This window comes from Neophocaena asiaeorientalis, unplaced genomic scaffold (assembly GCF_003031525.2).
Source record: "Neophocaena asiaeorientalis asiaeorientalis breed wild unplaced genomic scaffold, Neophocaena_asiaeorientalis_V1.1 scaffold44, whole genome shotgun sequence".
Classification (NCBI taxonomy): Eukaryota; Metazoa; Chordata; class Mammalia; order Artiodactyla; family Phocoenidae; genus Neophocaena; species Neophocaena asiaeorientalis.
The window spans coordinates 1,086,055-1,111,042 of NW_020173678.1; the positions used below are offsets into that span (position 1 = coordinate 1,086,055).

General features: G+C 56.9%; 1 protein-coding gene across 3 annotated transcripts in view; it reads right to left on the bottom strand.

Moving 5' to 3' along the window:
• Nucleotides 1–11,564, bottom strand: part of TMEM9 (transmembrane protein 9) — a 14,502-nt gene extending 2,938 nt beyond the window's left edge. Inside the window, exons 1-5 of one of the 3 annotated variants that reach the window (XM_024749629.1) lie at nt 11,526–11,564; nt 10,983–11,084; nt 9,857–9,948; nt 6,159–6,267; nt 4,195–4,326 (exon numbers count right to left, since the gene is read on the bottom strand). In XM_024749629.1, coding sequence (XP_024605397.1) covers nt 4,195–4,326; nt 6,159–6,267; nt 9,857–9,948; nt 10,983–11,048 — 399 coding nt within the window. In that variant the 5' untranslated portion in view covers nt 11,049–11,084; nt 11,526–11,564. Of the gene's footprint in view, nt 1–4,194; nt 4,327–6,158; nt 6,268–9,856; nt 9,949–10,982; nt 11,460–11,525 lie in introns of those variants that run through there. The other 2 variants (XM_024749628.1, XM_024749627.1) reach the window with 2 other exon arrangements.
• Between the last annotated feature and the right edge of the window lie 13,424 nt (nt 11,565–24,988).

A 24,988-nucleotide genomic window follows, 5' to 3' on the forward strand; every position in this document is an offset into this window, starting at 1 on the left:
GTCACTGCCGCCCAGAGCTCTGCCTAGGGTGAGTTAGAGACGGACGCTGCCCCCAGGGAGCCCTCGGCCCGGGAGCCCGAGGAAGTCTGCTTTGCCAGGCTGGACGAGGACCACGGCAGCACCTCAGGGGCAGGTCCCGGAGCATCAGAGTCGAAGCCAGGACCCTGGGTTCTACAGCTGCCACCTTCTCCCGGGCTCGGCCACTTAGCGGCTGTGTGTCCCTGACAAGCCACTCGATTTCCCCAAACTTCAACTTAGTAAACCCGGTCTTCTTAGGCTTTTCTAAACACACACACACAACACCCAGCGTGACGCCCCCTGACGCCCTCTACCCTGCTCCATCTCAGTTTTCAGTGCTGGTCATGACTCAGGACCTCGTGGGTGGCGCCCCACACCCTGACACACGGTTTATGACCAGGAGCGGGGTACGGCAAGGTTACACACAGTAACACGTGTAACGTCCTCAGCCCACTGCTGTCAAGCTGGAGACCGCGGGCTGCTCAGTTTCCTTCCTCCCCAGCAGTTCACAGTGAGAAGATGACTGTGGAATCACACCCGGCTCTGCACCTGGGCTCTGACCTGGAGCACGGCCCTGGCTGACACCCTGTCCTCTGAACCTGCTTCCCACCCACGGGTGGAGCCTGCAGGAGCGTCTTCTCGGGGACGGTGGGCGCACAGCGTTCAGCGGTGCCTGGCAGATCACAGGCGCTCAATTCACAGCAACTGTCAGTGTGAGACCACTCCCGGAGCCCCCAGGCAGGAGGGGGGACCTGCCCTTGAAAGGTTACCGGTGTCGCTACTTTTCAGATCGTCCCTTCCCGGTTCAGGACCAGCCTCTGCGTGGCCGTCTAGGTGAGGGGGCACTGGAGACCCCCGTGGGAGGCTGTTGGCCCCCCAGGACCGAGCTATCCCGGCTCTGGGGCTACAGGGGCTTCTCTCCCTGCCGGCCTGCCCACACTCTCGTCCTCCTGGGAGCCTGGGGGCAGGCCTGGCGGGGCGGAAAAGCGCCCTTCCTGGCCCCGGCTGCTCTCCTGTCCCGTCGGGAGAGTGTGTCTGGAGGGAAAGCAGAGGAAGCCAAGAGCAGCGCGTTAAGGAACAGCTGAAATTCACCACATTTCCACAGGACCACTTGTTTTTCCTTCATGTAAAGTCTTGACAAACAGGTCCTAAGCCGGGAAAGCTGCAGCTGAGAGGCTCTGCACTTCCACCGCTAACAGTCTGATTAATGGGTATTAGAGACGCCACGTCTGTCCTAGAAACGCTCAGAGCGGGGCCTGGTCCTCACCCGCTCTGCCACAGGAGAGATGCTACCACTTCCAACCCTCTTAACCCCCAAGCTGGGCCTCTGGGCAGTGAGGGCAGGAGGGGGAGCCCTGCCGACCAGGAGGGAGGCGCCTGCTACCGGGGCTGGACAGGCCTGAGGATGAGCGTCCCTGGGTGCTGGGCGCTCTCCTGGTGCTGCACCTGGATTATTCCCAGGCTCACGAGACTGGTTCATGGGCTACGTGACTCTCATCTGTGGCTCTGCTGCCCAAGGTCACACAGGATTTGGACCCGTGTCTCCCGAGCCCCACATTCAAGCCCTCTGGGCTGGCTGAACCGTGCGTGCCTGGCCTGGCCTCCCTGCCCCCGGCCTCTGGCCCTGCCATCCCTCAGCCTCCCTGCCTGCAGTGAGGGCGGCCCTTCAGGTCAGGGCCCCAGTGAAGGTTTTGCTCTCAGGGCTGCACAAACACTTGTAAAGCCGCACACACGGCACCACAGCAACCACGCTGAGACAGGAGCTCAGACTTGGAAAACTAACCAAAGGGTTACACACCAGGACAGCGAGTGCAGAGCTGGGACTCCGGCCCAGGATCACAATCCCGATGCCACGCTGCTAACGGCTGGGCCACGAGGTCCTGACGGCCGTTCTAGAGACGTCCACCAGCCCTGCCCTTCCTCGTCCCCCTTCCTGCTCTGGGCTCAGGGGGACGAGGGCCCTGTCCCTCTTGGGCTCCTCACCGCCCTGGCAAGGGAGGGTCCCCGGCTGCCATCACTCCTGCACACCCCTCTCTCCCCCACTCCCGTCCAGTGGGCTGTGGTCTCGGGGGACCCTGCAGAGCTGAGGCCCACAGACACCCACAGCCTTGTAGGAACCCTTCCTTCTTTCTCTTCAAAGGGAGCCAAACCTACACATCTAGCACAGCTCTGTTTGCCATTTCTGCCCCAGCAAAAAGGCTGGCTTCCTCCTTTCAAAGGGCGTCTGAGCCGGGGGATTAGTCCTGATGCTGCTGGGATCAGGAAAGGCAGCGCCCCGCACCAGGGGCCCACCGGGCTGGCTGGCACCTTCAGAGGGAGCGGGGCTTTCATCTCCTCAGCGCGGTGGGCCAGGCCCCCTTCCTCTCTGTCCTCGAGCCCCAGGGCAGGAGCTCCTGGCTACAGGAATGGGGGGACGAAGCCAAAGGGCCCCCATCCTGGGATGCGATCGACCCCCCGACTCCTGGGGCGTAGAGGGGAGCCTTCTCAAGGTCACTGGGTTGCACAGGCCTTGAGCCTGACTTTCTTCCGCTTGGGGTGAAAGCTAAGTCCCCCGCCCCGGGGGGACCCCATCCCTCTGAAGGGAAATGCTCTTCAGAGCATTTCCAGAGATTCAGCTGAGCCAGGCAGGGCCTCCTCCCCTTGCCGGCCCCAGGCCCGGGCGCCACCGCGGTCTCCGCTCCACTCAGCTCCATCGGCCCCAGCACTTCAGCGGCCCCGCCCCACCACGGAAGAGCCCCTCTGCCAGGAAGCCTTCCCACACTAACACTGAGGAAAAGTCAGCCCCAGCTTCCCCCGCCCCTCCCCTGACAGCCTTCTATCCCGCATCCCTGACCCGGGGCTCTGCCCGAGGTCTGTGCGGCTGTCTACACGGGCACCTGCAGGACCTGAGTACGTCAGGACGAAAAGAAACAGGGACGGGGCGAGCCGGGGTGCCCAGGGCGGGGCCCATAAAGAGCCGGGCGGCTTGCCCTCCCTTCGGGCTCCACAGCCAGGTGGCACGCATTCCGGGGAGGCCGCAGAGCTGTGTAATCATGGCCCATCTCTCAGCCGCTCCCCAGCCAGGACTGCAATTACCGCACGCATCCCCTAATCACGGGGTACTCACCCGCGCCGCTCTGCCCCCAGCAGAGCCGCTGTTACCGCGCGTTAATAACCAGGTAGGCGCGCGAGATTTCCTCCTGGGCAGAGAGACCACCCAACTGCCGGCCCCCCACGCCCGACTCCCAGCCCCAGCGCCACCGGCCAGGTGCGTGTCAGCCGGAGGCTGGGGGCACCCACCCCCGAGGGGCCATGGGGTCCTTGGACGGGCCAGGCCCCCTCCCTCCCTGGCCGTGTGCACGCCTGCCCCATGCGGCCGGCCGGGCAGCTTCACGCTGAGGTCTGAGCCCCAGCCCCTCTTCTTGGCGGGAACCTGCCCTTCCCAGCTCCACCCATTGCTTGAGACGCTCTCAAGGGCGCCAGCCGCCCGGCGCTGCAGCCCAAGCCTGGTGCTCTAGTGACCACTCACCCCTCCACCTCGCTCACCTGTGCCTCTGCAGGAAGAGTCCCTCTAACGCGTGTTAACCTCCCGGCACCCCGGCTTTACGTAAACCAGGGTGAGGCCGAGCTCTCCGCACCTGCGTGCAGCTGGTCCCCAGGGCAGGCAGCGTCCTGAGCCCCACCTGCCCGCAGATGCCACCCTCTGGGGCACCCCTCCTCCCTCACTGATGTCTCGGGCACACGTGCAGCTGTGCAGGCCCGAGGGGGCGAGCTCGAGGGGCACAGGCCAGGAGCCCCTGACACCGTCACAGCTCTGCACGGCACACATCACCTCTCACTCCCACAGAGCTGCCTGCGCCTCCTGTGTCCCACCCCCAGCTCCCCTGACTCTCTGGGTACACTCTCCAAGTCCACCGTCAGCCTGACACCAAGGTCTGAGCACCCACGTGGGGCTGCCTGGCGGGCTCACTGGCCCTCTGCTAGGAATGCAGGGCGACAAGGAGGCTCCCCGACCCGTGCCCTGAAGCTGCCTGATGCCAGATCAGGGAAAACTCAAGGCTGCCCCCGCTGAGGAGACACTGCGGTCCGGGTGACCGTAGGACAGCGAACGGGAGAGGAGCCACTGGAGCGCCGGGGGAGGGGAAGACCGCCCGTCGAGGCCCCAGGGACGCCGCGCGTGGGCGGAGGGGCCGCTACCTCGTTCTCCTCCTCGTTGTGCAGCCGCTCCGTGTAGGCGTCCGGCTTTCGAATCAGAGGGTCCACCAGCATCAGGAAGGCCATGTAGAGCAGGAGGGCGCCCACCACCGACAGGTAGATGACGATGATGACCTGCGAGCGAGCGGAAGGGACCCAGCTCGCCCTGCGGGATGCCGCTCCCCTCCCTTGCAGTCTGTCTCCACTGGGCAGCGTGGCCCCAAGTGCTGCCTGCAGACAGGCCAGGAGGCCGCGGGCGCGGAGAACGACCCACCCCACCTTTGCTGACTGTGCCCTCGGAGGTCGGGACCCCACAAGAACCACCAGTTCTCTGGCAGCACAAAGATGACAGAAGAGGCGACAGGCCGGCGGCCACAGGCCCTCCCCCCGCCCCAGTCAGTCACAGCAGGAGGTGAGGCTGGGGCAGAATTACAGGCCTGGAGAGCCTCCCAAGCTGCAGTCATTTTTGTTTTACAGGAAAAACAGAGTCAAGGAAGCTAATGAGATGTTTCCCAGTGTGGGTACTCCTGACACCTTAGGCAGGACTCCCCAGGACACTGCCCTCCACGGTCAGTAACACACCACAGTTACTGGGGCCACAGTCCATCTCCAAATGTCCCCCAGGGGCTGACACTCACCTGATGCAGAGCCCCCCAGGCCACGCCATCACCCTCAGTCCCAAGAATACCAAGTGGTGGATGTGCCTGGAACCCAGATTTGCTGTGACCGCAACTCCTAAGCCTCTTCTGCTCCCCAACTGCCATCTGTCCCTGGCGACCCTAGCCCCGTGTCTACGCTGTGACAGGAGCCGAGCTTAGTCCACAGCCAAGTCCAGCTGGACCATATGCCTCCCTGACTGGGGCATCTTCAGCCAGGGTAAAGGATCAGAACTCTTGCCTGTACCCCAGGAAGCAGGGGGGATAGGGCTGACTCTGTAACAGGCTGAAGCTGGAGGGGGTTCTCTCTGGTCTCTTAGCAAGGACTAGAGGGAAACTGGGGGATTAGGATGTATCTGATGAGGTCCCCAAGTCAGGAAGTCCCTTCCAATCTAAGGTCTTGGGGACCTGGTCCCCCAAGCATGGGGCCAGTGGATAAGCTCAGAGGGGAAGGGGTGATGATAGGGACGGTGGACAGGCAACCGCCTCCACCTCAGAGGGGACAGGATGGGCACCATGGGCCAGGCAGGGAGGGCAGCGGTGAGGACCACTTCCCCTCCAAAAGAACCTCAAAAGGGAAGCCCGAGGGCAGGCTCAGGGCTGCTGCCAAATTCCTGCGGGTTCTTTCCTGATGCTATTTCCAGACCCTTCACCAGACACGCAGAAATAAGCTTAAGAGCTGGACCAGGAGAAGCTTATGTTGGAAATCGGCAAGCATGGCCAGGCTCGCCCTGGTTGGGGTGTGGTGGTGCTGGGGGATCGTCTGCCTGGAGGGGACCAGGGACCAGGCCTCTCCATGTCCTCACTGTGTTGGTGGCCACGCCACCACCTCCCCTGAATTCACTGATGCCCATGAGAATGGGGTTGAGGGGAAGCAAGGGGGGCGTCTGATGCCCATCCTGCCAGGCCCGCAGCTCTGGAAGCTTAACCAAACTGCAGGCTCCGGAGGGCGGGCTACCTCCGCTCCAGCATCCCTTACGGTGCCCAGGACACAGCAGGAGCCCCAGAAATGTCTACTGAACAAACGGAAGGCGAGAAGGGAGAGGAAGACGGGAAGTGTGGGGGAAGGGTCTCAGCCCCACTCCCAGGTCCCCCCGCGAGTGTGATGGTGTCAGAGGGGAGAGCGGCCCCAAGCGGGGTGGGAAGGGGGTCCCTGGGTTGCGACCAGGCCAGCCTCGAGGCCAGCCCCCCAGCCCCGATCAACGCTGCAGAAGGAAACAGGACAGGATGGAGGGCGGGCTGGGGCCACGCAGGCCCCCCAGGGAGAGGGGGCGGGGCGGGGCCGCGCAGGGCGGGGCGGCCGCTGGGCACCTTGATGGTGGTGGTGCTGCGCTCCTCGTACTTGCACTCGCACAGCAGGCAGTAGGCCTCCACGTCGTGGCCGGGCACCGGCATGGGCTCCACCACGTGCAGGCAGTTGCTGCAACAGACAGAGGGCTGTGGGGGCAGCCGGGGATCTCCCCAGGGAGGGGAGGGTCTCTGAAGGGTCAGGCTGGCGGAACCCCTTTCCCGACCCACAGCCTCTCGAGGCCCTGGCCCTCCGCGACTCACCGGGTGAGTGTCCCAGCGGCACAGACTCCACCCCCACCCCACCCCAGTCCCTCGGGTCCAGGGTCTGTCCCCGTGGCAGGCAGCGCCTCCGCCAGGCCTCCTCTGACCCACGGATCCACCAGAAGCCAGTGACTCTGCCGTCTTCAACATCTCTGAACCCCACCTCCCTACCCCCTCCCACTGCTGTGTCTCAGCCGGGCCCTGCCACCAGGAGCCTGGTGCCCTGGGCCCGAGCCTCCTCTGGGAGCTGCAGGGGTGGCGCCGGATGACCCTCCAGGCCCTTCCAGCTCTGGCCCGGGCTGTGCCAGGGGCCCTCAGGCTCAGGCGGGGTTTCTGGCAGAGGCACCAACAGTGTGGGCTGGCATGTCCTCCACAAGTCTCTGTTACCCCTAAAAGTCCGTATGTGGAGGGTGTGATTTTACCTGAACCTCTGATGACCCCACTTCCAGCGCTGGGCACGTGGGTCCCTGCTGTAACTCAGCCCCTGCCCTGGGAGGGGCCACCGGACAGGGCCAGGTTCACACCCAGCACTGGGTCAGCACTCCCGGGACCTCCCCTCTCTGGGGGCCTCTACCAGCCTCTGAGGCCCAGATTTCTCCCTGGGTCTGGAAGGTCACTCTGGTGCACCAGTGGGACGTGTGGGTTCCCCAGAGGGATGTGTTCTCTCCCCAGAGAATCAGTGAAACGGTGACGTGTCCCTTTTTGGGGATCAGTGATAGCGCCGTAGGGCAGAGGGTTACCGGAGGGCAAGCTGGTTAAGTCTCCGCCTTCTGCATGTGATGTGTGTAACTTCTCTGGGCCTCGGTGTCGTCATGGACACGTGAGGACATGTGTGTGTTTATCAGTGTCCTTCAAAATGTGCTCCCTGGGGCACCCCAGGGCCCTCTGTGCGGAGGGTGGGAGGGAGGGGCCACAGACGCTCTGCTCAGCGGGGGCAGTCCTGACTTCTACACAATGTGTTTCCAAAACAGATTTGTTTGAAGCCTGTATTTTTAGAAGTGTGAGAGACACTGTACTAGCCAGCTCTGGGACTGTCTATCTAGTGCACTCCTCGGGAGCTCCACCATCAGGGAGAAGGTGTCGGGGTTTCTGCCCCTCACAGGCACGAGGACCCCCAGCATGAGACGGCAGAGCGCCTGCAACACGGGAACGTGGCCTGTGCCGCTCAGACACCCTGGCTTCACACCCCTTCACCTGGGGAGGTCCCAGGTGTCCTCCTCGCAGTGGAGGGACCATGCGGAAGCGGCCTGAGGACACACACACCTGGTCTCCTCTGGCCCTGGCCTGAGGTCTAGGATCACAGGGTCAGGCCCCACCCCTCCCCTGCGGGGCTCCAGGCAGCCTGGGATACCTCCCCTCCCTGACAGGCCAGGGTCACTGGGTCCCAGAACCCTGGGGTCTTACATCCCAGCCTCAGGTTCCACCCACCAGCCTTCGTGGAACTGTTCCTCAGGCAGCCCCCTAATGCCGACTTCCCAGGGGAAGGAGATAAACCACAGCCTGAGAGGTCCAGGTAGGACTCCGTCCTCCGTGGCATCCACGCTTGGCTTGGGGCCTTACTCTGGCCCCAGGGCAGAGACAGTGCTGGTACAACGTGGTGGTGCCTGAGGGATGTAGCTGGTGTCGGGCTGAGACAATCCAGCCGGTTTATTCCTGACGCTATTTGAACTGTCGCCACAAGATACAAAGAGGTCACAGGGGCTTCCCCAGGACTCCAGGTCCTGGGGCTTTGTAACTCCATCAGGACGGGCAAAGACAGAAGGAAACCTGGGCTTCCCTCTTGGGCTGTGGCGTGAGTCGGCCTCTTCGTGGCCTCTAGGAGGGCATAACAACATACGTTACTAATACTATCAGCCGACATTTATACGGCCTCACCACGTGCTGGGAACTGTTCTAAGTGCTATACTTACTTGTACATGCATTGCACAAGTGTGCGCTCGCACACACACACACACACACACTCTTATTTAATACTCAAAACACTGCCACCGCTCTACAGATGAAGAAACTGAATACACTGGGGATTAAGTAACTTGTTTCACAATGAACAAGGAGCAAAGCTAGATTGAAAGGCGGGCAGGGTCGATCCAGAGTCTGCATCTAACCAGACGGGTTCTCAGAAAAATCACACACTCAGAGCTGGACAGGTTCAAAACCCCCAAATGCTGCTCTGGACCAACTGCTTCGCAATCACGTTTCTGCCATGCCCCAACCCCCATATTCACCGAATCAAAATCTTGGGCGGGGGGTGGGGGTGGTATGTAACGTACAGCATGGTGACTATCGTTAACAATACATGTTAACAATTATGTACGCTTGAAGTTGCTAAGAGAGTAGATCTTAAATGTTCTACCACACCCACACCTGCAAGGTTACCCTGTGAGGCGATGGAGGTGTTGTCTAACCTTGTTCCACAATAGATACGTGTATCAAATCACGTAACCTTATACAACGTCACATGTCTGATTCATCTCAATAAAGCTGGGAAAAACAACAACAAAGAACCCAAAAATCATGGCGGACGGGTGCTGGGACTCTGTATTTTCTCAAAGCCCACCTGGTGATCCTGACACCTGACCAAGTAGAGGCAACGCCGACCTGGGCTCCCCCGTGTGGCGTAACCGCTCCACGGGGACCAGATGCAGGTATCACCGCACCTGCGATCAGAGCCCTCCAGAGCCCTCCGGGATGAGGCGCCCCTGCTCCTCAAACGGCCTGCACAGGAAACGCCCCCTCAACTCACCTCAATCTGGTTCCCTGGAGCTCTCCTCGCTAGCCCCAGTCCTACACCCAAACCACACGGTGCGCCTCAGAGCACGCCAGCCCCTCTCCTGCCCTCTCAGCTGCGTGTGTCCCCAAGTCCTCTCCTTCTCAGACTATAATTCCTTAAACCATTCTTTCCAGGAGAGCATGTTGAAACTTGCCTTCAACAAGCTGGTGTCCTTCCTCTGAATGACTTTTTGATTACTTCTCTCTTTTTTGAAGTGAGGCATCCAGAAATGAATTCAAGACTCCAGGAGTATAATGTAAATTCTCTTTGGACCTCAATCTCGGCAGCTATAAAATGGGAACACAACCCATCCCACTGCCTTACAAGGTGGTTAGACACTGGCATCAAATGACGCGTGTAACAGAGCTTCGCCAAGCGCACGCAAGTAGGCGAAAGATCCCCCGGTATGTGGCTCTAATGTTTACCTCTCCCGGCTTCTCTGTTACCATTTTGCAGATACGAACAAACACCCACATCAAAGCAAATCAAAATCCACTCCTCTGACCAGGAACCCCTCAGCTGGAATTAAAGACATGCGGACCCTATTTCTAATCGGTTGTGTGACCAGGGACAAAACATTCCTCTGTAAGGTTCTCCACGGAAATGGGAGAGCAAGCTTATCCTCCAGGGGTCCATGAACCCCACTCGACACCCACAACCGCAAGGGCCAGCCTGGGCAATGCCTTACCAGTCCTTCTGTGACACATTCTGGTTGTAAATGTGTCCACTGATGTTTCTATATGGTGGACAGATGCATTTGCACCGGATATCTTCAGAACTCTGCGAGAGAAAGCACGTATCAGGTGGGCAGGGCCCCTGGGTTCAAGTTCTAGCAAGATTCTCCACTTTCAGTTCCCTGTTCCATAAGGTGACCATGTGAATGTTCCTGACCTGCCCCCATGCCCAAGTTCAGCAGGAACGACTTCTGCAGGAAGGACGCTACATCACAGGGTCCTCGAGAAACCGTCTGGGGGCGCGAATGATATTCACGGAGGGCTACCCAGGGCTGCCACTCCCAGGGCTGTCACTCTCAGGTAGGGGGCTTGGGGGCGGAGCAAGCGAGGTGGCAGGTCCTCTGCTCTGGGCCTCACACCTGTGTGTGTACCCGGGTCCAGCAGTCTTGGCGGCTGGCCTCTTCCCCCAACCCCACCTCCAACTTCCTAGGTTAGGATCAGGGAAGGAGAAGGCTGGGGTGAACCAGAAAAAGTGGACGCTTCCATGGAAACACTCAAGCAACCTCTCTGGAAGTTCTCCCTCCCTGGAATGGGTCGGAGACAACAACACAAAATTTGCATTCGAATTAGCATTCCCAGGAGGAAGTGGAAACAAACCCTGAGACTCAGTCTGATTCAAAGCCTCAGTGACCTTCATAATCTCGAATTCCAGAGACCTACGCAAACCCAGCTCCGGGCCATTACCCCTAAGGAATGGAAGTTACCTCGAGTCCCAGCTCGGGGGTGGGTCCCCTCCACCCAGAAACCTGCATCTGTGCAGCCTTCACACTCCTCACATTACGCCCACTCCCTGGGCTACTGGAAGCTCCGACTAGGACAGTAGGCACCCAAGAGCAAAGCAAGAAGGTACTGAGAACTTAGACAACTTCCCCAAACACAGAACCCTGACCGGAATTCCACCTCCGGCGTGCCAGATCGAGACGCGTGCCCCGCAGACGCCCCCTCTCCTGGAGGCCTGCAGCCTAGGGCCGAGAGAACATGCACCGGCACGGCCCGAAGGGGAGTGAGGAGCCGGGCTGGAGCAGAAGCCCCCCCGGGATGCCGGGGCGCAGGCAGGGTGGTCGCGCATGGGAGCTGCACCTTGTTGGCTTGGGCTGGGAGCACCAGCAGACTGCCGACCACGGCCACCAAACACAGGAGCTTCATGCTTCTCAGACTTTCGGGGCTGGCAAGACCGCCCACCTGGAAGAGAAATGCCGAGGCGGAGAAGGGGCGGGCGGCCACGCAGCACCCTCGGCCCCGGAGCGAACCGCCCCGCTCGGGCACGGGAAGTGGGTGGGAGCTGGGCCCGGGGTCCTGGGCCTTCCAAGCCTGGTCCGCGAAGGCGCTTCCCTCTCCCCCAGGCCTCGACTTCCACAGCCCACCTGGCGCGGGGGCCTCCTGGGCGGGGCCGCGGGCCTCGGGTCCGCCGGACAAGGCCGGCCAGCGACCCCCATCTCGCGTTCCTCCGCCCTCCCTCATCACCGCCCGCAACTCCTCCCGCTCGGGCCGAGGAGAACCTGGGGCGTGGAGTCTGGGAGCCCCAACCCCACAGCCAGGCCGCAGGCCCCCTACCCCAGGGCCCTCGCGACCCCCGCGACCCCCGCGACCCCAGCAGCCCTCCCCCAACACACGCCTGCTAACCTGCGAACCCCGCCTCGGCAGCACGGGACCCGGCCGGCCCCGCCCCTCCAGCTTCTATTGGCTGCTGGGGATGTCGCCAAGGCAACAAGGACCGCCTCCGCATGGGCGCCGAGGCTCCGCGCAAGGGAGAGGGAGGCATTTCTCAACCCTACCAGACAGGAAAAGGGAGCGTCTGCAAGCGCACGAGAAGCTGGGAAGGTGTGGCCTCCTTGCGGCCGCAGAATTCCACCGCCGAGCTCCCCCCTCCCTGTATTCAAAACCCAGGGTTTCGGAGCGGGCCTAAGCTGTTCAGTCTTGCCGTTTTATAGAGAAAGCACTTGATAAACAATAAGCTAGTAACAACAATAATGATAAAAGCAGATCCAAGGGCTCTGTCCTCATCCACAACTTAGAGATGTTATCTGAGTCGCATCTTTGCTGCAGAGGGCGGCCCCACCTCTCCTCCCCCTCCTCGGCAGGAGGAGGAACCGGGGCGGCGAGGGGCGGGCTAGGCCCGTGAAGGGTGCGCCCCGCAGCTCCCAGCCTGGTCCCCTGGTGCTGGTTCTGGACCCGGGGGATGGGGGCGGGATGTGCGGGGGGCGGGGGAGGTCCGGGCCGCTGAGGGGCAGGGGTGAGCTCGGTCCAGCTGCAAAGGAAAGAGAGAGGAGTCGTCCCGAGTCTAGGGCACCGACCCTGGTGTAGACACCTGGGCTTTGGTCCCGCTCTGCCACTAAGCAGTGGTGTTACCTCCCCTCTCCCGCCTCTGCTTCCTTGTCTGAAAGGAGTTGCTTGGATGCAAAGACCCTTCAGTCGATATTTTGGGATTCCGTGGGGGGGGGGGGCTTGACGTGGCCCGTTCCTCCCCGCAGGTACTGTGGATTGTGGTGGGCACTTCCTGTGGGGATCGTTGGGTTTGTGTTGGTCTCTCCTACTGATATGTGTCCCTCCCTGTATCCCCTCCACCTGCAGAGTCCCTGTTTGCTGAATCGGGTAGATTTAAAATCCGCCAGCCGGAGGACCGGCAGGAGGCACCACAGTGGCACACAGAGCTTGTGGGCTTTGGCCCTAGGCCAACCAGGGCACCAATCCTGGTTCCTCTCGTACTAGTTGTGAGAATTGGGGTGGTTGGCTTATCCTTTCGAGAGCCTCGATGTCCACATCCATAAAATGGGGATAATGTGACCTACTTTCGGGATATAACGAGTCTATATGTGTGCAAAGCACCTGGAACAGTGGGGGCTCTGTCAATGGAGACCATAGCTTATTCTGGAGGTCAGAGTGGCTGCTTTGGGGAGCAGGCTGGGACAGAGAGAGGATGCCTGTCCCGTGGGGGCAGAAGGGACAGTTCAGGCACTGGAAAAACACCCTCCCTCTGCCCCATACACCTCCTGTGTGGCGGTGGAGACCTTCTTGGGGACAAAAGCAGAGGGCCGAGTCGGTTACCTCCAGCGCATGGTCCTCTGACACCCGACACTAAAGGGACCCAGTGCTGGTCTCACCATCTTCACCACAAAATGGAAGTGAGGCCTCCCAGCTTCCTCTGTACACCACCATCCTGCCCTTCTCAGGAATGCAAGGATGTGTGCATCGAATGATCTTTGACTCTGTTCTCTCCTGTCTCCCCCTCGAGTCTATGCCAGCGACCCTAAGGGACAGCCATCATTGCCCTGCTGGCATACTGCACTCTGTCCTCCTGCTTCCATCCTGTCTTCCAGCCAATCCTGTTTTCAGCAGCTCGCTCACTGCTCTGTAATCCCTGCGAGCACCCTATCGCATCAACTCGAGACCCCTCCACCTGGTGTCCGAGCCCTGGCCCTCCCATCTCAGCTCTGGTTACCCCGCACCAGCTGTCTCCCACACTTGGCTTTGCTCATACGAGCCCTCTTGGCGGGATGTCATCACCCCCTCAGCCTGCATGTCTTTCAGACCTCTGCCCCAAGCGCTTCTCTTCCAGAAACTTTTCCCAGGTAGCCCTACCTGACCCAGTGCGCCTCATTCCCACACATCCTCCGTGGGCCCTGCGTTTAAGAGCTAGGCCATTGAGAGGAGGCTGAACCTCTTTATTCAATCCAATTCCACAAGCGTGTGCCGAATACTGTCCAGATGCCCCAGGGGACACAAGAGAAAAGCCACATGTGAACCCTGCTTTCTAGATGTGTCTTGTGGAGAAGGCATGTAACCAGAAGGTAGTTTAATATAGTTAAATTCTATAGAAGAGTTTCTGCACTAAAATGCTTTTGGAGCACTGCACACCCGGCACTGTGCCAGTTGCTAGGATAGATCAGTGGACAAGAGAGACCCTGTCCCTGCTGTCACGGTACTTGACATTTATTGCAGGAAAATGACAAATCAACAAGCCGTTACAATCCAGGGTGCTGGAAGCTGTGGAGAGGAAGATCTACAGAGGCCCATGGGCCAAGTCAGCCCGGAAGATGGAGAGGATGCTTTGAAGGTCACGGGAGCTACCGGAGCTGGGCCAGTGCGGGGCAGGATAACGCCCCCCCCTCCGATGTTCATATCCTAATTCTGGATCCTGTGAATATGTCACCTTACGTGGCAAAAAGGACTTTGCAGATGTGATTAGGTGAAAGCCCTTGGGATGGCGAGAGGACCCTGGATTATCGAGGTGCGCCCATCTAATCAGGTGAGTCTTTAAAAGAGGAGAAGCTTTTCTGGTTGTGGTCAGAGAAAGATGTGAGGTGTGAGGACAACAGTGGGGTCAAAGACATTGAAGGTGGAGGAAGGGGCCACGAGCCAAGGAATGTGGTGTCCTCTAGAAGCTGGAAAAGGCCAGGAAGCAGACTCTCCTCTGGAGGCCCTGCTGACACCCTGACTTGAGTTCGGTGACACCTGGGTAGGACTTCTGACCTACAGAAATGGGACGTCATAAGCGTGTTTTCCGGGATGTTTTGGGCCATGCCGCGCGGCATGCAGGATCTTAGTTCCCCAACGAGGGATCGAACCCGTGCCCCCTGCAGTGGAAGCGCAGAGTCTTAACCACTGGGCCGCCAGGGAAGTCCCAAGTACGTGCTGTTTTAAGCCACTAAATTCATGGTGATTAACAAATTCAGAAAACTAATCCAACCAGGAAGGGTGGGCCAGGTTTGGCCCAGAACACAGGAGCAGGGTGGTGAGGGGATGGCGTCCCGAGTGGAGAGAGGGTAGCGGAGCAGAGATGGGCTGGGAGGAGGCACGTAGCGGAGGAGGAGCATGGGGTTCCATTTGGCTCAAGCCCAGGGCACGTGATGGGAAGGGAGGGCAGAGGGATGAGCTGGGGCCAGACCTTTGTGCCAGCAGAGCCCGGGGGAGCTGGGGAATGAGCGGGGCTGCGGCTCGGGCTCTGGGACTGGATTGAGACCAGGTAACCTCAGGAGCGGGCTCTGTCCAGCAGAGGGGGCCAATCCTGCTGCTTCCTTGTGGGGCTGTTACTCTTCATCCTGCCCCGAGTTTGGAGCCCTAGGGCTCGGGGCAGAACGCAGGCCCTGGTTTCCCTCTCCTGTACCTGCTTTCACCCGAACAACTCTGTGTCAGTTTGGCCTTAAAGGCATCGGAGCCAGAGCTGAAGGTCTAGTTTCCTCCCCATTCTCTGTACCCATTCTGGGCACTCCTGGACAGAGACTGGGCTGCTGTCATCATCCCCAGATTGTGCCCCCCCTCCTGGCATCCATGGCACGGCCCTTGTCTCCCTCTAGAACCCTGCAAGGCCTGTCTGTCCCGTGTCTCGTGGCCTCAGGCTCCTATGAGATGACTAAGTTCCTGATTGTTCCATTAGCAGCCACGACTCAGCCTTCCCAGGGGACAGCCGCCCCAAGGGGTCATCCGACCGGCCGACCGGAACAGAAAACAAAGCCCAAGGGTAGAATTCAGGCACTGTGTGTGTTCTGGATCACAGAGGAGCCCTGACACACCCCTCGCAGATGGCAGGTCAGGGTCCCTGGAGGCCCTGCGAGGGCGTGAGGTTCCCTGAGGATGTCTCTCCTCTGCCCACGGCCGGACTCCCCGGCATCAGGGCGAGAGGGGCAGAGGGGACCCTGCTGACGAACACACGCCCCCAGCTGGGCGCTGGCCTGGACTCGGCCCTCCAAGCTCACCTCCTCACAGATGCGCCGCTCTCCCAACACTAACTAAGGCAATGCTTGCTCAAAGAATAACTATTTATTGACAATTGAGCAAAACTTTGAATCAAAGTGTTATTCTATCTAAAGTTTAATACGGGACATCGATTCTGTCCAGTCTAATATATATACATCCACACATGTACGTGTGTAATAACACACACACGTTCACACATATGTAAATGTAAACTGTGGACCCGCTTGCTGCCGGACGTTCTACCCGCAATTATTCTCCAGGCTCGTCATGTGCGTGGCCTTGCCCTGCACCCCCCTCCCTCTGTTGCCCTGTCTGGGCTCAGCCCGCACCCCTGCGATGCTCAAACATGAGGGTGCCGTGGAGCATAGGATAACAGTTCTCTCTTGGGTTTGCATTTTCTTCTCCGCGTCAAATATCTTGGGTTTGGCTCGTTGGTGTCCCACTCTCAGTGGTGTGTTAGGCAGGGTGGGGTTATAGTAAGACTCGGGGCCAGAAATCACAAGATCTGGGTTCAGCTTGAATGATGCGCTCCTGTCCAAGCACCAGCCCCTTGGGGCTTCATTTTCCCCTGAAGGGATTTATTTAGAATGGCAGTTTTAAAACTTTTGGGTCTCATGTCCTATGAGATAATAAGAAAAAAAATTATATATATATAGGTCTCTGCCCCAGTTCGTGACACAGGTCTCCTAAAATCTTTAATTTTCTGAATGATCGGATGGTCTGACATCGAGCTCCCAAACCCGTGGAATTTCCAGGGTGATGGGAGCATCTTTTGTTCTAACGAGCCAACTCCTGGTGGCCTCCTGGGTGCGGGCTGCTCCCTAAGAACACCAAGCCATGATTAGAAGCTTGGAACTTTCAGCCCCACCGTCTGTCCTCCGGAGAGTTAATAATCGATCGTGCCTACGTGATGAAGCCTCCGTAAAAACCCCCGAAGCACAGTGTCCAGAGAGCTCCTGAGTTCCTGACATGTGGAGGTGCTGTGAACATGACGCACCTGGAGGGGCTTGGAGTCCCCGGCGCCTCCCCCAGGGACTGTCCTACTGTCTCTTCCACGGCTGTTCCTGAGTTGTATCCCTGCATAATGAGCTGGTGATCTAGTAAGGAAAGCAGTTCCCTGAGCTCTGGGAGCAATACTAACAAATCATTGAGCCCAAGGACAGGGTGCAGGAACCCTAATCTACACCCATCGGTCAGAAGCACAGGCGACGAGCAGGACTTGTCACTGGACCTGAAGTGGGGGGAGAGGGGTCAGCCTTACGGGAATAAGTCCTGAACCCATGAGTCTGCGCTAATTGCAGTTAGCGTCACACAGTCAGCAGGCATCGAAGAATTGCTTGGTTTGTGGAAAACCCTCGCATCTGGTGTCAGAAGTGTTGCTGCACACTTCTGAATACAATAAGGGAAACAAGAGTGTTTTTCTGGGCTTCCCTGGTGGTGCAGTGGTTGAGAGTCCGCCTGCCGAGGCAGGGGACGCGGGTTCGTGCCCCGGTCCGGGAGGATCCCGCATTCCGCGGAGCGGCTGGGCCCGTGAGCCATGGCCGCTGAGCCTGCACGTCCGGAGCCTGTGCTCCGCAATGGGAGAAGCCACAGCGGAGAGAGGCCCGCGTACCCCCCCCCCACACACACACACAAAAGTGTTTTCCCCATTTTCACAACCCCTTTACACTCTTAAAAATTATTGAGGACCCTCAAAGAGCTTTGTTTATGTCGTCATGTCTATCGATATTTACAGCATTAAAATTAAAACAGAAATTTCACATTCATTTACTTGTTTTAAAATAACAATAATAAACCCATGGCAGACAAACACATCTTTTGATGGAAAAAAAAAACACCCCACTACATTTTCCAAAAAAAACATTGAATGAGGGCTTCCCTGGTGGCGCAGTGATTGAGAATGAGCCTGCCAGAGCAGGGGACACGGGTTCAAGCCCTGGTTTGGGAAGATCCCACATGCCGCGGAGCAGCTAGCCCCGTGAGCCACAATTACTGAGCCTGCGCGTCTGGAGCCTGTGCTCCGCAACAACAGAGGCCGCGACAGTGAGAGGCCCGCGCACCACGCTGAAGAGTGGCCCCGCTCACCGCAACTAGAGAAAGCCGTTGCACAGAAATGAAGACCCAACACAACACAGCCATAAATAAATAAAAATAAATAAATATTCTGTCTTCCTTTAAGCCTCTATTACATTAGAACAATTTTAAAAAAAGAAAAAAGAAAAAAGAAAACATTGAATGAGAAGAGTGGCATTGTTTTACATTTTTTGGTAAATCTCCTTAACGTCTAGTTTAATAAGAGACAGCTGGGTTCTCACATCTGCTTCTCCACTCAGCCCCTTGTGATATCACATGTCACCTACCCTCTGGGAAACGCCACGGTATGCTTGCAGTGGAATGAGAGTGAAAAAGCCAAATCACATCTTAGAATTGCTAGGAAAATAGTTTCATCTCCTGATCTCCCCGAAAGAGCCTTACAAATCCACTGGGTCCTCAGGCCACACTTTGAGCACTGCTGGTTTACAGAACCCTGTCTCCTAACATTCTGCGGACTTGCTGACAATACTCTATGATAGTGTTTTTCAAAATACGCTTCTGGGAATAATTCATGGGATGCTACTCTGTTGGGGAGAAATGTGGTCTCTATGAATACATTAGTTTGGGAAGTCTTAGCTTAAAGCAAATTACATAGATGTATTTTACCGCAGGACTTTTTAGATGCTTCAGTGTGGTAATACACGTTGTGAATCCCTTTAAACAATACAATTGTGTATAATATTTCTCCATCATTTTGACAATAAACTCTTTTTTTGAGAAGCATCTTGAAAGACTCATGTACCGAGGGATATACTTCGGGAAATGCTGCTCCAGTAACTCCCGGATAATTTTCCTGAGTATTAGCAGGTCGGATTCTACCATTTGGAATCCATTTTTCTGTAAATTAAATTCTACATGCACACTTTTTGGTTCTGTAAATGTAGAGACTTTTTGGTAGTCATTTCTAGGACTCAGAGAACCTCGGATTCCTAAAATTTTGGCCTCTAGGTATATTGCATTTTCCTGCAAATTAAATAGAAAGAATATTAGCAGTAATGTTTATATATATTTGATGAATGACAATTTCATATGGTTCAACCTAAAACAAGAAGACTGTATTAGCTCACATACCCGGGAAGTTTACATGTAGATCAGGCTTCAGGCATGGTTGGATCCAGTAGATCAACTGGTATCCTCAGGGCTCTGTCCCTTTGTCCATCTCTGGTTATGCTTTCCTCTGTGACCTGGATCATTTCACACAGTTGGAAAGATGTCGCTAATAACCTCAGGCCTACAGCATCCTGGTTTGTGGACACCAAAGAAAAAGTGATCTATCAGAACACAGATGTGGCAAATCTCAGGGAAGACCCTAACTGGCTTTGCTTGGATCACAAGTCGATCCATCAGCCAATCACTGTGGCCAGCATATGGTGAATAACTCTGATTGGCCAGCCTGGTTTGTGTGCCCACCTCCCTGGGGAGGCTGAGACCCTGTGATCAACTCCTATCAGGACCAATAGGACGCAGAGCAGGCAAAATGACAGATGTCTGCTCTCCTCTCTAGATGAGGGCCGGATGGATGGATGGTAGATGACAGACAGATGATAGGTAGGTAGGTAGATCTAAGATAGAAAAAGAAATAACATTCATACAAATGTTTCTGTTCATTGCTTGTTTTTCACAGGGGCGGGTAAGGCAAGAACAGTGAACAACTGATTTTACTTGAAAAGTAAATTTTCTTGTTTAGAATTTTTTCTTTAATGAGCATGGGTCACGTTTTATCACTTTTTTGAGAGAAAATATATATATGTTCATTACTACCAGGGTGATATTCAGGAAAGTCCTAGTTGAGCTGAGATCTCCCAACAATTCTCAGAATACTCACCAGGCCTCTTTCATAAAGGTAAATTTGCACCTTAGAGATGGAGGAAGGGGTAGGCCTGCTGCCCGGGGCCAGGCGTGTAATGCTCAGGGCGGACACAGAAAGAGAGAGCAAGTCTCCAGACAGCGTTTTATGTCTGTAATTTCTGCCAAAGGGAATTCTTTTCACTTCGTGTTGGGGGGGGGCGGGGGGGGGGCTCGATCGGCTAGGATGGCAGCCCAGGGTGGGTTCAGTGGTCGTCGCGGGTTGCTCTCGGCCAGTCTCCCCCAAATCACATGTCTGAGCTTCACGGGTTTCCCTGTGTCCACCTAATACTCGGCGTTTTTCCTGACTGGATTCAGGTCAGCTAACTTTACGTTTTTGAGCTTCGCCTTAGGGTGTTAGTTGCCGTGACCCCTAATGGAGCTGCTGTAAGGAAGTCCTGTGAAACAGTCCAACACAGGTCTACTCCCGAGGCGTGATTGATTTCTTACTTACGACCAGCATACCGGGGGCTCACTTGGCTGTTTAGACATCTGTAGGATAATAACATGACTTGTAGAAGTACAATGTGTGTTGTCAGAAGAATGATAACTTTTAGGTTATTGTCTGCATAATGACTCGGACTTACTGTCTCAGCAAGGACCCTCTTTCCACCAGCAGCCAAAAGGGAGAGAAGAAACCCAGTCCTGCCACAGGCTGTTTTTTCTTTAACTTTTTTTTTTTATGGAGCTATAACAAATCTATAGTAAAGTGTATAAACCCCAAGTGTCCAGCTCGACGCATTTTTACGTTTGTAAAACTCAGGTCTCTGTACGACCTTGAGCAGGGCGTACGTCCCGTCTGAATTTCACTTTCCCCAAACATAAGGCAAGAGCACTAAACCAGATTGTCATTTCACCAAGTGTGGCGCGTGTGTGTGAAGTGAGATGATTCTGCGTGCCTGTGGACGGGAGAACATTTTTTACTTGGATAGATATGTAGTTTTTTATTTTTTAAACTTTCGCATGAGTTGTAATTCACATACAATAAAGTGTACACACCTTTTTTTTTTTTTTTAATGGTTTATTTATTTAGGCTGTGCTGTGTGGCATGCAGGATCTTAGTTCCCCGACCAGGGATCAAACCCTCGCCCCCCCGCAGTGGAAGCACGGAGTCTTAACCACTGGACTGCCAGGCAAGTCCCTAAAGTGTACAAATCTTAGTTGATGCAGGTGTATACTTGTGTAACTACAGGTATAAACCATCTCCAGGTCCCTAGAAAGCTACGTCCCCATCCCGGTCAGCAGGCATCCCCTCCCTCCCAAGGAACCCAGTGTTCTGAGTTCTGTCAACACCACCTGTTCCTGCCCGCCTTTGAACACCCTGTAATGAAACCACAGCGGACCTACTCTTCATCTGCGTCTGGCTGTTCGCGCCCATCGTCTGTTTGGGAGAATTACCTGTGCTGTTGTACAGAGCAGTAGTTCACGCATTCGCATTGCCAAATAACGTTCCATCGTATAACTATACCGCAATTGTCCATTCTGCTGCAGGTGGACATCGGGGCTGTTTCCAGTTGGAGGCTGCTGGGAGCAGAGCTACGGTGACTGCGGTGTCTTTGGAGGACCTGTGCTCTCATCTGTCCTGGGCACACCCCTGGGAGGGGAATTTCTGGGCCACGGAGTCCGCACACATTTATCTTCCGTAACGACTACCAGATTGCCAAACCAGATGTGCCGATTTCCGCTCCATCAGGACATGAGACTTCCAGGTGACCCGCACCCCTGCCCCCTGCTGTCACATAACCTTGCATGAAAATATGGACGTGCATCTGCCAGGGGAGGAAGAGAGACGATCAAAACCTTTTTCAGATTCTTGTAGGGACTTTCTGACTAACAGGGCGCTTTTCAGTGTTCCGGTAAACATAATTCTAAGGGAGAGTTTTAGGGGGGGAACACATTTGGCTAAAGAACTTGGAGGGAGAACATATGCCCAGCAGACCGCAAAGCTGTGTGCAAGGGCAGAGGTGGGCGGGAGAGGTGGGTGCAGGACAAGGGCTATTTTGGAGGATGGAGCCAGCATCCACGTGACCTTGTGCCAACTGAAATGAAGGCTGAAGCTAAGCTTCGCACTTATACAAATACAGGCTCAGAGACCTGAGTAAGAAACTGAGGATACGTTGGTGAATAACAACGAAACGGGACAGACGGGCTGATTCGGCAGGAGTTAGGACCCAAGAGGTCATTTGGTCCAGACCAAGGGAGGTGGTGACGGGCTCCACGCTGCATCACAGGCCCACGGCTGGGGGTTCTGTTCCACTTTATGAACTTGCCGTGAGGACAGGATACACGGAGGGCACAGTGGCCAGGTGGGGAAGGCCTCGAAACCCTGCCACACGAGTAAGAGCTGTAGGAAGTGGGACACCGTCCTGGAACAGAGACATCTTGGGGCGGGTGGCTGTCTGCGGCCATCTGAGGGCTGTCAGGGGGAGAGGAACGGAATTTGTAGTGCAGGACCCCAATGGTGGACACAACAGAGAAAACTCTCAGGGGAGCATCACAGGAGGTGTCTAACGAGGGCATCTGGAGATGGAAGGAGCTGCCTGGAGAGACGGTTTTGCTGTCACGGAGGTGTTCGCACATCTTTCGACAGTCACTGGCTGAAGCTAACTCGGGGGAGTTCAGGAGTCCGATGAAAAGTTGGAAGAATGAGTCTAAGCTCCCTTTTAACTCTGAGAGTCTGTGAGTCTGACTGTGTGACCTTGGACTTCTTGGAACCTCAGCTCTGCGTCTACAAAACTGAGGATGGATTAAGAATCCTTCAACACCAGACAAATTCACTGAGCTGCTTCCCGAGGGAGCCCAGATGATGAGTGACGCGTGTTCCCAATCACTGGCTGCGACTCGGGCAGTCAGGGTGTTTGGTTGTAAGTAACAGAAACCGATTGCTAACCAAAGGGAAAAGGGAGTTTGTGGAAAGAAGTGGGAAATCCATATAACCTAAGAAATGGCTGAAAGGCAAGGTGTGGAGAGGACAAAAGCTACAGCACCCCTGTGGCACGCCGCAGGGGCAAACCGGCAGCAGACGGGTTTCCCCTCATCCTTGGACCACAACTCAGTACTCAAAGTCCAGGGAGGGACTCAGTCCCCTGGACTAGCCAGGTCTCACATCTGCCCCTTGACAAGAAAGGTCAGCCCCCAGACTGAAATCGGAGGCCTTTATCAAGGAAGGGACAGTCAAGGGTCCCCCACGTATACCTCCCTCTTCTCTCCGGCTCAGGGTAGGACCTCAGAGCTCAAGGGAGTGAGTATGTGATACATTTCATCAGGAGTAATCTTCATTCTGTTCTAGCTTATCTTCAGAAGTGAAAAATGCATCCATCTGGATGCTTGAGTTTTCACCGATAGCACATGTGATGTGTCCTCACTGAGCGGGAGGTGCCAGCGAGCTGGGAACACGACTCCCCCAGGAGACAGATGCGCTGGTGGACTCGCCATCCACAGCGGGTGTCAGGCGCCCGCTGAGTGTCCAGGGCTGTGATCGACACCGAGATTATTTAAGCCGGTGCAAAAATGGAAAGGTTACCTATTTGCCCCTTGTAGATGCAAAGGGCAAGTGCAGCGTGTGGGGGTGAGTGGGGTGGGTTGGCCCAGGAGGACGCCTGCGCCCCCAGCGTGGCCCCCGCCCTACCCATGGGTCTCCTCACACCCTGACTGTCCAATCCCCGTCCCCCACCAGTGAGGCTCCGCCCATGACTGGACAGCTGGGGTCCTCTGGGGAGGTGGCGCCCCCAGAATAAGGACAGTTCTGTCCCGGGCCAGCAGCTGTCACCTGAGAAAGACTGAGATTCCCCACCCGGCAACAGCAAAGAGGCTTGTTGTGCCCAGACGGGCGCAGCTGGGATTCCCTGCGGTGGTAATTAACCCGGGGAAAAATGTGACAAATCCCCGGGCCTGGGCTGCGGTGGCCTCTCATCCCTAGGCCTTCCCGACAGGACCCCAGCCTGGGTCTGGCAGGCTGGGGGAGAACGCTGCGGGGCGGGAGTCTCCTCCTTTTCCTGGAGCCATGGGGGCGCTTGCACGGTCCCGTGGGTGTCCTGGGCTCCAGCCCTGGCCCCTGCCCATCCAGACGGCGTCTGGAAGCAGACACTCGGGTTGCAAAGCGAGCCGGGCACAGTGGGGGGCGCTGGCCGCGGGCTCTGGTGCCGCCTGATTTACTGAGCCCGGAGGTCACTGCTCCTGCAGGCCCCGCTGATGCCAGGGGACACGGCAGCACGGAGACACTGATCAGTGGCTTTTACTCTTCCTTAAGCACCTCCAATTGCTGTCATAGCTGGAGGGACCGGCGGTTTCAGAGGATTTCGGCTCACGTCCTCAGGGGCCCGTGGGACAGAGACTCCGGGAGGGGTCAGAGGCCCCGACCGCAATCTCGGAGCTGCTCCCGCTCCAGATCACAGCCTCTCTCTGGACTCAGTTTTCTCACCTGTCCAATGGGTGGAACCAAGCCTGAGGCATCTCACTGCCTTTTAGGGATAAAAGAGAGACCCCACCGAGTATTGGAAAGTGAAAGCCCCTCAGGAGTGGAGAGGTTCCGCTGCTTGTGAGTCTCACACCCCTCTCTGGCACGCTTGCTAATTTTGTTTTTCAAAAAGCCTGTAATTGACTTGAAGGAGACCAACCTACCTGCTTGGTCAGAGGAGGGTAGGAGGCGGGTGTGTGTCGGGGGCGCGACTTGGTGGGAAAAGACTTATTTGCAGGGATTGTCTCAGGAATGAAGTAAGGGGAGGAGGGTGACTTCAAAAAGGTCCCTGTGATCAGAGCCCTGGGTGAGTCCAACTGGAGGAGGAGGCTCCTGGCAGGAAACTGAGGCCCAGGCAGGGTGTGGGACCTGCCCAGGGGACACACCTGACCGCAGGGTCGCTCTGGAATGTCCTCCCTAACTGGCTTTCCTCCCCCCCACAACCCAGGAGAAGTCGGCTTCCAGGATTTGGGCTTTTCTCCCCAAGGGCTAATGGAGTGGCTTCCTGCTTCCAAAGCGGTTTCCAGCCCGGCAGAGCCGTTCTCTGACACTGTCCTCACGCCGGGGGCAGCAGGCTGGGCAGCTGAAAAGCATTCCCTGGTGTGGGATTTGGCAGGGGGGAGAGCCGCATGGCACGGCGCACCCGATCCGTTTACATCCTGCTGTTAATAGAGGCCATCAATCACGGCCAAGTGCAGCTGGCCTGCCGGCTGGGCCCTAAAACAGAGGCCACCTTCTCCTTCGGTCACCCCAGGGCCCGAAAACCCATCCCAGGAAGGAAGCTGGAACACGTGCTCCCGACGTGATGACGCGCACACACAGCTGGGGTCTCCCTCTTGGCGGTGGGCTCCCCCAAATGCCCCGACCTGAGTAGAATGCCTGACACGGCGGCTGGCACACATTAGGCGCTTACTGAATACTTTAGAAAGGAGTCTGGTATTTGGGAGGCTTTGGCCCCAAACGTCAGGGGAGAGGGAGGGAGAGCTTCTGGGGGTTT